At 42.7% G+C, this 13,377-nt stretch overlaps 1 protein-coding gene across 4 annotated transcripts in view; it reads right to left on the minus strand.

Moving 5' to 3' along the window:
* The window catches only part of PUSL1 (pseudouridine synthase like 1), a 31,415-nt gene that overhangs the window by 10,861 nt on the left and 7,177 nt on the right, over positions 1-13,377 (minus strand). For 3 of the 4 annotated variants that reach the window (XM_049812798.1, XM_049812807.1, XM_049812790.1), the window contains 3 exons: positions 9,057-9,244; positions 2,528-2,677; positions 115-288 (listed from right to left, as the gene is read on the minus strand). In XM_049812798.1, coding sequence (XP_049668755.1) covers positions 115-288; positions 2,528-2,677; positions 9,057-9,244 — 512 coding nt within the window. The remainder of the gene's footprint in view (positions 1-114; positions 289-2,527; positions 2,678-9,056; positions 9,245-13,377) is intronic. The other variant, XM_049812815.1, reaches the window with a different exon arrangement.

Genomic DNA, 13,377 nt, shown 5'->3' on the forward strand with positions numbered 1-13,377 from the left:
AAAGCACAGCAAACAGGAGGTCAATTCTCAAAGCAGTGCTGGAAAACAGCTTTCCAGAAAAACTAAGCACTAGCTGATCAGAGCAGCTCCTCAGCTGAGTATCTAGGCTCTCACCTGTGTTCATAGTGGTGGGACAGGAAACCAGAAGAAGGTCGGATGTCTGCCTGGAGGATGGTTCTGACTGGAGACTGAAAAGGCGTTTCAGAGTTAATTGAGCGAAAGGTGCTGAAGTCGTGGGTTCCCAGCAAGAACTGTGCTGCATCCTGCATGGCAGGCACATTCAGGTAGCTGAAATTAAACACACAGAGCATAAGGAAAGGAGCATCAGGTGGGACAAGTATGTTAGGTGGGTCAAAGTCCAATTAACTGATGAGAGGTTTAAACCTGGTACACAGATTTAACATTGCAGTGTTGTGGAAACACATTTTACAAAACAAAGTTCATCTTGTAATGGCTGAAACCACAAACCAAGATGCCAAGTGACCTGAGGTCTGAAGGTATTCAAAACCCCGGGCTAGATGAAGGGTTGGCAGGCACATACTTTTATACAAACCTTTATCCTGCTGTGCTTCTTATAACAGTTTAATTCAAATAACTTTATTCAACTTGCTGGTTAGAGCACAGGGCAAGAGAACCAAAATCCTTTGCAGTATCTGGATCTTATAAACTGAAAAAGATGTTGCCAGGTAAGAAAATATCAAACACTATGATGGTTTTCCAAACCTTAGATTTGCAACAGTCAGAAGATGAAATTAGGAAGTAACAGAAATGGAACGAGTGAGCAAACTGTCAGACATGGAGCCAGTGTAAACCCAAGGTGGAGATACAGAAGAAAGGGCAAAGGGTAAAACTCAGAATGTTGCGTGTCATTCAGATTTCTTTATTTGAATTACCTAGGTCTGTTCAAAATAGTCTCAAGCAAAGGAATTTAGACAGATTTACTGATATATTTGCTGAACAGATGCTTATTTTTATTCTATTTTTGTAAATTTCTCCTAAGAAAAGCCTGAGGAAGTATACATGACCTAAGGCTTAAGTTTTTCAGGTCTCAACACAAGTAAAAATGTTTCTGAAGAAAACAAACAAAAAGTTGAAGATTTTCCAACATCATTAAATTTTTTCACTGTGTTCAAGAAAAATGACTAGGACTTACAGAACCCTGGTCACACTGAGAAGCACTGATGACACCCAGTAGGCAATTCAGATGCCTATAGAAGTTTAATGTGTATTATGTGTTTTATATACCAGATGTGCTTGGTCGTGTACACACTAGGAGCTTCTCCACTACTAGCAGTCCAAATATCCCACCTTTTAGTAAGACACCTCCCATTCAGAATTTGTAATATGCTTACCCTAGCCTTTATGTGGTATTGCCATTTAAGAAAATTAACTGCAGTGTCTGGACTAAACTAAATGCTATGTCATAAAGCCCGAGATTAAGGCACATAAGGCACATCACATCTAATTTTACAATTTCATATTTATTTTTCCCTTCCACAGCCCACAGAAAACAAAGTCAGCACTTTAATGTTAGGACAATGTCATCTTCATTCCTCTGTTAGGACAATTGAGATTGCAATTTTTTCCATTACCCACAATTTTTATTCCAATAGCAGTGATGAAATAACTACAACTGGCTACAAACCTGTTTTTGTATATTGTGGAAAACCCCAGTTTTCTTGAATGTATGTTTATCTCAGTACAACATAAACTAAAAGGACAATAACAAATTATCTTCTGGGTTTTGTTTGTTTTTTCCTCACCCACTGTTTATCATGGTTTTTTTGGTTTTGTTTTTTGTTTTTAAATGGTACTGAATTTGGTTTTCTTCCCTTGCATATACAAGCACGGATTTGTTATGACTCAGTGGCTACTCCAAGACGACAAGTGAATACTGAGCTAGATACACTGGTTTGTTATTTGTAGGGCTGCTCAGAGTCATTGGCTCTCACTATTCAAACATACAAGCACTCGGATAGGGAATGAGAGAGCAGATTTACACATGCAGTCCCGACCAGAAATAGGACTACTGGGGGGGGGGGGCAGAATTCTCAGCCTTCATTCTTGCCTGCCTGTATGGTCACACCTAAAACTCTCAGATCTGCTGCGCAACGCATTTCTGCCTGCCTGCATCATATCAGAGCACTGTTCCTTCAGCCAGCTGTCCAAATGGGTTTGCTGTATGAATTGACAAGGTCATCTGAGGAAATGCTCATTACTTCCATAGGGAGGGACACAGAAAGTTGTTGATGGACTCTACCCAGAGTCATTGAGTATTTCAATAGTGCTAAGCATGTTTATCACAGGTACAACTGACAGTACAATTAAAAAGAACTGCAAGTCTCAGGTCTCAGTGAACATAACTCAGTGCAGTTGCACCGATTTCAACAGGGAAATCTTGTCAATACAAGTGGGGAATCTAGTCTCACACGTGGAAGTTAACCCCTCCTCGCTTCCCGCAAAAGCCAACCCTTTCCAGAGTATCGATGAGGTAGCTCCCCAGGGAGCTTTAATGGAACACACTTACCCTCCCGCAGGAGCCCAGCAGAGATCCCTTTCAAACACTGGTATTTCAGAGTAATGAGGGCAGCCCATCAACAGACGATAAATGTAGGTTCTCGACAGTGCAGAGAAGCGTGCGTGGAAGCTACTGGGCACTCGATAGGCATTCAAAATGCTGTTAGGACAGAAGAGAATGAGTGAAATGGAGAAAGATGTCATGCACTAATTCAAAAACTTTTGCCTCGTCACCACAGAGATGTGAACTGAAACATGCAATGGATTCTTTGAGAAACTGCACTTACAATTAATTAATTATCATTCTCTCTGGACAGCCAATGGCTAACCAGTGATCAAGGATTTGCACCTGTAGGCCACCACAGGCATCTGTCAACTAGAAGAAGGCAGAAGAGCCTTGGCATCAGCCCTGTCATCAAATACACAGTGAAAACTGAGTTTGGGTCATCTATCAACATGTTTTGGGGATGCTCATACCATCACAAGAGGCTAAATCCTTCAGTTGAGAAATGGCAATTGATCATGTGTGTTCTTGGCTGCCCAATGAAACCAAACACTTCACCCAGCCCAAATTGTATTGCATATCTGGCTGAGGGCACCTGTGTTCCTAGCCATGCTTAAGATAAGAGGCAGCAATTTCCCAATGCAAGCTGACTCCCTCCATCTCCAGCTGAGGAGCACACCTTACGAACACCGTACCCTTCTGCTTTTGCAGAACCATGGTCCCAAATGCGAGTTGGAAGAACTCCCCCAACAACAGATACCTCTGTGCCCACTGTCACAGGCAGCTCATTGTAGCAGATGGAGATAGTTGAAACTAGGTCACTTCCCTCCCACCTCCCCCCACAACCTCCAAGACAAATAGGACTTTGCTGCAGCAATGAAAATAAAGGTGCATCCCACCATCGCCTAGATTGAAAACATCTGCAAACAGCAGAATGCTGCATGCAGGACACCTCCTGGGAACCCTCACATTTCACATGTGCGGAAAATGGCTTTTGGGAACGTTCACATCTACTTGTCTTCCACTGACTCTGGGCAGTTAACTCAAGAAGCAGCTTTCTAGGCAGCCAAACTCCCCCATTTTCTTCTACAAGCAACAGGGAGAAATTGCCTTGTTTCTCTAAGCCAATGCCACCATTACCATCAAACACAGACAGCTTGGTAGCCAGAAGGGAGGGTATGAAGGCTGTCAGAGAGGAAAACACCCTTCTCTCTGCAAGGGAGAAAACAGAGCTTCCCTGCGTTTCTACACCTCCCCCAAAGCATTACCATTGATTTGAAAATGTCAGCAGCAGTTTTTACTGGATTTGGTTTTCCCTTATCCCAGAGTACTGGCTACTCACCACTACAGGGAGCATGCAGCAAGGAGTCACTATTACACAGGCATAATCTCTCTGCAGGTGTTACTTTAGAGGATAACTCTCCTTAGAAGGTAGTTTTTCTCCTGCTGTGTCCCCTTCTGTCTTTGGAGTTTGGCACAGTGAGGAGAAGGGACCCAGAGCAACCAAAAAATACGATACCATTTGAGACCAAGTAATAGACAAACCTATTTATTTACTTTAAAAAGGCTGGTGCTCCAGGGATTTTTGCCAGCTCAAGTGCCTCTAGCTCACATCCCTTGACTGCAAAGGCTCAGACCACAGAAGAAGAAATTAAAGCTGAGCCACAGGCCTCCACAAAGATTTGCAATAACAAGCCCAGAAGATTGCTCCACTGCTATAAACTCTCAGTAGAAATGCAAAGTACATCCTCCAGGCCTGCAACAGAGTTTGAACCTAGGACCTCCAGCCTCTTCTAAACACAGTAACATAATTATTACATTTATTTTCCTCTGCCTACATGCCTCCACAAGCATTTCATCTATCTTGAGCTTCTCTCATTAATGCTTATGTGATTTTTATTAAATAACTATCCTTTTACTCCCTCTGATAGAGTGATTCTTTCAGAAAAGCCTATTTATGCTCACATGATTCTTCAATGCAGGCATCCTCTCCTAGCAGATGCAATTGCTACCATACACTCTTTCCAGCTAGGCATGTCTTCCCAGCATTTATTCCAGCAGCTACATTTCAGGCCTTGTTAAGAACCCATTTTTTGAAAGACTACTGGTAAATAAAAGCTTATGATATTCTTAACCTTTTCAACAGAGCCTGAATTTCAGAGGAGGTTGAAGGAAAAAAAGCCTGAAGACATCTAACTAGAAATGGCAATGTATCAGATACAAAGATGTCCTCCAGAGGTACATCCTTCTCTCTCCACTGACAACAGAAACTAAATGCCACCTTGCAGGAGGTGGGAGCAATCCCAGCTCTGTCTTGTTGTCACTCAGACAGCTTTTATTGTGCTCTTACAAAACTGAAACCAGACATCGGTGTGAGTCTACTGTATTACCATCCCTACTTAACGGACAGCAAAGTCCTCCTAAAGTTACCCCATCTATGAAATACACTCTGATCTTTGTGGACAAGATCCTTTCAAATATGCTTTGCAAATCTAAAAGACATATCAGTTGATAGAAGAGACCCATCATGCTACAAAGTAGGTTATTCTTGCTGATAATACAGTCAGCCAGCTCGGAATCTCGTTTCCCTTCCAAGTTCTATCAACAATAATGTGTTCTCACAAAGATCCCTCTCTCCATCACCCCCTGCTTGCAACCACATGAAAGTGCTGAGTTTTCTCATTAGCATTAGGAGAGAATTCTTCTTGGCAAACTAATATTTACAGAGGGAAGGGATGGTCGCTGAATACGCTTACACTCATGCCCATCACCAAGCTTCTTAATGGAAAGCAGCTGAACCATTTTTAAAAGGTTCAGCCCAAGGGAGGAAGGAGAAGTAGAGCTGACTGCTTCCTGATCAACTCAAATTCTCTAACTGACCAGGACTGTATTGCATTCTATCAGAAGGTATCACCTCCCAATACATACCTGTCACATCTTAGTGCGAGCCAAAAAACTTTTCCCATCTGTGAGATCCCACTGCTGCCTCCTTTTGGAGATGCTGTCTAACTTAAAACTTTCTTCAGCAGCAATCCTGTTTCCTCTTGGACTCATTAGTCAAGGTATCACAAAGCTAGCTGTAACTATCTGTATGACTACTAGTATTGAAAGTGGCCAGGTCACAACAGTGGTTTTAGCTCTCTAGGACAACTTACTCCATTAAAGCTAGACAACACAACTCACAAGTTATAAGCCTGAACTCAGGGGAGAGAGATTAAGATTCAGTGGCTGGTGATGCATAGAACAGACCGATTATTGCAGTGGTACCCTCTGGCTGTAAAATCAGCTAGTTTTGACTCCCAAACAACTGCTTTAGTCTTTTAAGGAAGGCAATTAAAACTATGACCTACTTCATGTTCCCTGTTACTGCTAGAACATCCAGAAAGGATTTGATTTCCAGGGTGTATAGATTCTGACCTAGTTTTCAGTCTGAGCAAAACCAACAACCAAAACCCTGCATAAGTCAAATTCTATTTCAGATTTTTTTTTTTTAATTGACACAGCAGTCTGAAAAGAAATCATCTCCAGCCCCACCCCACAGCAGCTGCATTAGACTCTTTACACATATGTCAAAGAACGTGAAAGCTACCAAGGGACAGTAACTCACAGATGTTAACCATGCAACTTAGCTAGCTTGAGAGAGAGATTTGCTTTGTGTTCTGGCCTCTCACCGCAGAGGAATCTAGCTGCTACTTTAAGAGGCCAATGGAGGAACTGGATTTGTAAATGCAAAACTGTCAATCCTGTATTATCATGCTAATATTTAATCTCAGGTTTGGGATGCATGATCTGACTTGTTACTAGATGGCTGTCCGTGGGCTGTGTAGTAAAGTAGTGAAATCAGTATTTGCTTTTCTTCCAGGTACCCACTTTGAAACCTTTGCTTTCAGAGAAAGACTCAACCAACTCTGCAAACTGCTAAAACACGTTTTTGCAAATAAGAGGTGAGGGGGGGGAGAGAAATTTCCCTTACAGATTTCTGGGGACCGACAGTCATGCATTTCTAATGGCCACCACACTTTATATAAAGCCCAGGCAGCATAACAGTCATTTCACACTGCCCTTAGACTGAGCTCACCCACTCCAAGACATTGCAAGAGGGTCTCACGGAGGGACAGCAACAGCTAAGCTAACGTGGACAGTCAGAAGACTGTTAGGATCAAAGGGGAAAAGCAGTGTGGCCTTATGCTGTTCCCAAAACTGTCTGAGGGCTCTCAAAGGTACTGTAAACATTCAGGGAAAAAGGTCAGTTAAAACAATATAATAAACAGCCACTAACAGCAACTATGTGCCTCTAGTAATAAGTGCCTTCCTGCCCTCCTCCCCGAGCTCTGATTCCAAGGATTTTACTTCCTCTTCCCCTTCACCCTCTGATGGCTCACATCTGTGGATTAGCTGCCTATCTCTACCACCAACCAGAGGCAGGCAAACTGCTTGCTTGCTTCTAAAAGAGTGGCAGACACCTTGGGAGAGTCTGATCCTGGGGGCATAGTTTCCAGAGGTACTGAACGCCCACCAGCATAGTCAAAGCCAGAGAAGACTCTGCCACTTGGGATTGCTTTCCTTGGGTTCCTTCCTTCGCTTAAGGTTTGAGTGTTTGCAATGTGCTTTGAAAAAGTCAAAACAGCTGATTGAATTGCAGAGTAGCACCTTCTGCAGAGCATGCCACACCTTTAACCGCCTGGTACTAACTCACTCTTCACTTTATACAGCATGTGAACAATGCATGAAAGACCTCCTGGAGAAAATTAACACCATCATTCATCTCTCCTTCCCTCAGACCCCAAACTATTTGAGCACCTGCACATTTAGAGCTGGATTCACTGCTCCCCAAGCCCTGAAGAACTAGAATCCTCCCTTGCAAATCCAAGAACAGATGCAAGTATGATGTCAGTCCTCAAATCCCAGGCCTTGCTATGTCAGCATTTGGGTCAGGCCCTGTTTTACAAAGAGATTAGAAAATAAAGCAGACTGGGTGAAGCAGGAAGGGGAAGTGTACTTCATAGTAACATTGCTATTCTTACAACAATCCCTTCGTTGGGGTGGGGAGGGATGTGCCTTTTTGTCCTGGGCCCTTGCTCTGGCATGGGGAATTTGCCTTCGTAATCTTCCTTTATGTTCATGCCACCAGACATCAGAAAGACTGCAGCAACATGAAACAGAGCAACCTTGGCCTCCGAGTAATTACCAATTGGCATCTTGCATCAAAGTTCTTTTGCTCACCTAAATACCTCCTATAAATCACCCATCTTCTTGCACAACACTCTGAAGTGCTTTGACACACTCTTCAGTAGGGTACCGCACAGGCATTCAAGACCCATTGTGCCAAATGTTGTATAGACAGTCTGTGCCTTGAAGAGTTTTTAGGTTATGCAAATAAGACAAAGTAACACAAGAAAGAATAGAGCACAGCAAAGCAGCTGCTGGCAAATGGCATGTTGATTCTATGACATAGCACAGATTTGGCTTTTGGTCTAAAACCCCCAATGTTTCATTCAATTTACACTTTATCCATAAAAACGCACCTGTGTCTGGGGAAGAACACAGAAACTGTTTGACAGCTGACAGAGAAACTGCATAACAGCTTGGGAAGAAAAGCAAAGAACATGAAATTCAATCCACTTTTTGAAAAATTCACAGGGTGTAGTAATTACTTATGTAATTGATGCAAATTCCTAACAGAAACTGTTGGGTTTACAACCATTTTTTTCTGCCTTTGAGGGTAGGCATTTAGACCTAGGTCTCATGCAAAATAAGCTCACTCTGAAATTCTGCAAGAAGCAATAACTCTAACAAGAAGAAAGAAAATAGGAAGAGGAAATGCCTGTTCTGCTTTCTGTAGACTGTTGTATTGAGTACCTCGCTACATTCATGTGCGACTCTCCCTACTCATTAACAGTTGCGTGTAGTATAAAAAGGACTTTATCTATCCCATTGAGTAAAATATCAAGTCTTGCTACAAAAACATTAAACCGGAACTTTTGATGTAACTTCTCTAAACTGCGTCAAACAGTAGCCTTGGTCTAGAAGGCTGATCACATGGGAAGGGAGGAGTAGATTATGCTAACACTAACAGCAATTTTGTTTGCTTGTTCTTCACCTTTTTGCATAGATATAGGTGAGAAGCAATACTGCAGCCAAGTTTTTGCTAAGTGCTAATTCAATAAACAAAGAAAATTAGGGCATTTGGGGAATAAAGCAGCACTGAAAGTTAACATACTAATGTTCTGGCTCATCTGTGAAACTATAGTCATCCCAGTGGATTCAATACTTATGTGATGACCCCAGCCTCACAACTCCTCTTGTTTTAGGGGTACCAGCATAGATGATCTCCTAAGAACAACAACGGTGGACCAAGACTGATCTTTAACGTGCCAAGGGTCTGGCAGTAGCAGAAATACACATGTGCAAGGGAGTGGTTTGCCAACACATATAACGGGAAAAATATATCTTGTGGGTTAAGATGGGACATCATTGCTGCATTTCTTCCTTTCTACAAGGGCAAAATAAAAATTTTGAATTGCCACCAACTCACCGGATTGGCTCAGGCTTCAGGTGGTAATTAAGAGAATAGATGAGCTGTTTCTCACTAAAAGCTGGCTTCCCCGGTGCCCTCTGGATGTCAAGGTGAGCCGAGTTGCAGAGCGCATGGACACCAGCATCTGTTCGGCTGGAGATGCAGAACTTGATGGGAACAACGGGTTTTAGGTTCTGCGCTGCCTTCTGAAAGCCAACACAAGATGGATTCATGAATAGCTGACTCGCTTTGAGCTAGCTAGGAAAAAACATCCTCCTCCTTGCTAACCACATGTCTCCTTATTGCTCACATAGAGAAGTAATTGGGAGTTTTACTGTGGGCTGCAAAGAAAGGGATGGAGAGGAGCCTGTTTGGGGGACTTCTCCTAGCACCAGTGGCTTTTCACCTTTTGTCCTGAAATCACCTCAAACAGAATATCCAAAATGCCATGCGAGCTTCTTTACGTGTAAAAAGTAAAGCAAAAAAAAATTAATCTCCCTATCCTTTGCTTTATATCATTGAGAGAGTGGGAAAGAGGACAGAGAATTACCCATTTAAACCCAGACACCACCTGTGCAATTTACTGCTAAACTCTGGGCTCAGATTGCTTTAGCTGCTCTTAAAGAGCTGCAGAACCCAAGCCTTAAAGGGATGGAAACAGCACGCAGGGATGTCTTGAATGACATCAGCCAAGACGCCTGAAGGAGCTCAGGCTGCATCCTTTGCTTCCAGTGCAGGTCAGAATGGTGTAAAATAGCTGCGGCTTATTGCTGCATGCAGAAGTTCTTTTCCATCCACAATGGGAGCAGAGCTACTGAGGGCGACATGCTTCCATTAAGCATTGGGAGCTGAGGAGAAGCCAGGAGACCAGATGAGCAGTAGCATAGCACTGATGTAATGCATTTATTAGTCCCACTGAGAAATATAAACAGATCTAAGAATCAAGACACAGCTTTCATAAAACATACCAGTAGTTGAGGAGCTGACACTGAGCTATCCCAGCAGGTGCAAATAACCTCAGGACAAACACACACCACCAGCAGTCACAAGATGGGATCTCCTTATATTCACTGCTTCCACAGTTGCATTAATGCAGGACTTGGCTAATCCTGAAGAGTACCGTTTTCTTCAGGAGCTAGACTTGCCTTAATATTCAGGCAATACCTCATTCACACTAAGACCTCTGCCATAGCAAGGCTAAAGCAGAAAACGACAAACAATATTTACGCCATCACAGAGTTCAAGTTTTTCAGTCAGAGTTCAAGCTTATTGGAGCCAAAAGGCCCTAAAATTACACTGCAGCTGAGATGCAAAATTAGTTAGCAAACTATTGCAACAGGCTGAAACTTACTATTCTTAATGCAAGGGGAAGGACAGCAATTGACATCCTCTAGGTTCTGCATACGGATTTTGGCACAGATTTGTTGCAGAATCCACCTGTGGCTAGGATTGTTGTTTCCCTTCCCCAACTGTTCCTCGCCACACAGCTGGCTTTTATTCCCCTCCCTGCTTCTGCCTTTCCATTCTGCCCACTGACAAAGGGCTGGAAAACAACTGGGTGAATTACTACAGGTTCCTGCTGGGAAAGTAAATAAAACCCTGCTAAATGAGTCATTAATATGGTGTCTTTTAATCGAGGTGCGCACACAAGAGAGAGCAAAAGAGATGCTAACAAGGTTAATTAGATGCTACATACTTAAGGGTCTGTCTAGACTGGCCTAAGTTTAGCAAAGCCAGAGTGGGTTTTGGTAAGGGACAAACACTGGTAGGTCAGGAAGTTACTGGAATACCAACGTTTCTAATGCAATGTTAAGAGCATACTAGGTCTTACCTACAGTAAGGTTTTAAAGTAGGTTGCTGGAGCACTGCAAAATACAACTTTTTTCTTTGTGAGGACAGGCCCTTAGACAGAAAATCCAATGTAATTTGTTACAGGGAATGAGTGAAGCATATCTGAAAGACTGAAAAACAACAACAACAAAAAAGCAGAAATTTCCTTTTCTTTCCCCATCTCCACTCCTGAGCAGTGAACCCAGCAGAGGTCTTCATTAGATATTAATTTGGTACCAAGAGTCAATAAAGCTTGAACTGCTGACTCACAAACACTTTCCAGACTCCTACTATCTAAGCAGACAGGATTCTGGGCTTTCAGAAACATAACATTAAAATGCACAGGGAGGCAAGGAAAAAAACGTAACCAAGCTGCAGGGGAAGGCCTGGGAAACAGAACAAAAATGACCCTAGCCTTTTCCCCTTCCTAATCCTTCTATTTGGAGTTCACATGTGGTTACAATTAACAATGAAAATCTTTATTTATCACCCTTAAGCAGAGAGAACCAGACAGAAATTAAATAGTTTTCTGCAGTAGACCTTGGCTTGTGCCTCAGCAATTTGTCTTAAAGCAGAAGCTGCATCTTAAGAGCAAAGTTTCTGCAAAGATATGTTTGGGTTTTGCAGGCTCCTCCCTTCCTCCACCCTCTTCTTCCTCTCCTTTCTCATCAGGCAAAAAACAGCCAGTGGGAACACAGTTGACTGAGGAAAGAGGGAGAGAAACAGGAGAGAACATGGAAAATATCCTCCTTTCTTGTTATGGGCTTGAAGAAGTTTGGATGCAGCACTCCTTTGGATCCCACGCTGCATCTCATTTCAATCACTGCATCTAACAAAGCTGGATAACAAGAACACTGTTTGGATCGCTTGTCCTCTGCCAGCAGGAGTTGAGCCCTACTGGAGAGCAGACTGGAGAGGAACAGAGGATTGCTGACTCTAAGGCAAATCTGGTTGTTTCCCCTGCTCAGGTCAGCCAATGAATCCACAAAGGTGCAGGACTGAATGACAGGTTCAACAAATGGTATTTTCACAGCTGCCATTCTCCAGCACAATTTTCTCACAGGCACACCTCTCTGGAGACATGACTGAAGGATATATGTGCTGGACACCCAAGCCGGAATGTGACCACCATCAACAACAAATCTCAGTTTGTGAAAGCTTTGTTTGTGGATTCTTCCTCCAGCCTAACAGGCATGCAGCTGATAATATACTATCAACTGCTGCCTCCAGTTTCAATTTTAGTATTTCATTTATATCCCATCCTAATTAATCTCCTTAAAAAGAGAATTTCTGAACTGCTGAACTTCTTTGCAGGCCATTCAGAAATGACCCCTTCACCTATACAAATGTCTCATATCTGTACCATCCAGACATCCTTTGAGCCTATAGGCACCCGATGGGTTTCCTCCTCTGGTTCCTGTATACTTTAATCTGTTAATATCACCCACACTGAATTTCAAAAAAGACCTATTATTTACATTTAGCAATTGCTTGGATAGCAACCAGTTTTTCCTGCCCTTTCAGAAAAAACAAGCCCCTAGAACAAGCAGGCCTTTCATCTGAAAAACTCAAAAGCCTTTACTGCTATTAATCCAGATCCCTAGCATGTTGGGTATCATCTATGGATTCCTATGGGGGGAAACTGAGGCAGAAGTTAAGCACTTTACCCATGGGCACCCAGCTAAAAAGCAATATAGAAGATAGAGGAATAAAGGAGCTGGGTTGTCCTCCCATGTGCTCTTGAGTTCACAGGTCTCTGCTCCCTTCTTTAAGCCAGAGAGCATGCAAATACCCTTCTTTTTAGCAGGTGTTACAAACACTGAAATCTTGGCTTGACACCTGCTGGAGACCTTTCATTGAGCCAGGTGTCATCCATTTTCATTTAACCTTTACTTCCTGAGTCACTGTCTTTCCAGACAACCATATTCCTGGAGCAGCAACAAGCATCCCAGGGTCTCAGGTTATACCTCTAACACTCTGCATACCAGTGATGCAGGGGAAAGTATTACTTGCATTTAGTAGGTCTGTTCTCATAACAGGTTTCATTCACTAAGCACTTCCATATTTTGAATCATATTGGAATTTCCACTGTTGTGTGCCAGAATGATATGAATCCACATTCCAGATTGCCATTATTACTCACAGCTCAGTTCTCTTCTCACTGTGTACAAATGCTGGAGAGGCAAGATGAAGAACAGGCCCATTAATGTATGCCACCTATGGCGCGGAAGCAAAAATTCATCCACTTCTTCCCTGAAGTCTAAATAAAAAAAATCCTCAAGATACCCATCTATCTCTAGTGAGTGTCTGGGAACCACGAAAGGAACCTGCGAAATCAACTGTGGATGGGCGTGTCCAAGAGAAACTATGCATTAGGAATGTTTTGGAAAAATAAGTGTCTATTTCTCTTTCACAGCAGCTGGATTGCTTACTGGTTTCATCATGTACAATGGCATTAGTTGCACAGACACAAGGGATTGCACTGCATTGCCAGGGACGCTACACAATT

The sequence above is a fragment of the Accipiter gentilis genome, chromosome 1 (assembly GCF_929443795.1).
Source record: "Accipiter gentilis chromosome 1, bAccGen1.1, whole genome shotgun sequence".
Lineage (NCBI taxonomy): Eukaryota > Metazoa > Chordata > Aves > Accipitriformes > Accipitridae > Astur > Astur gentilis.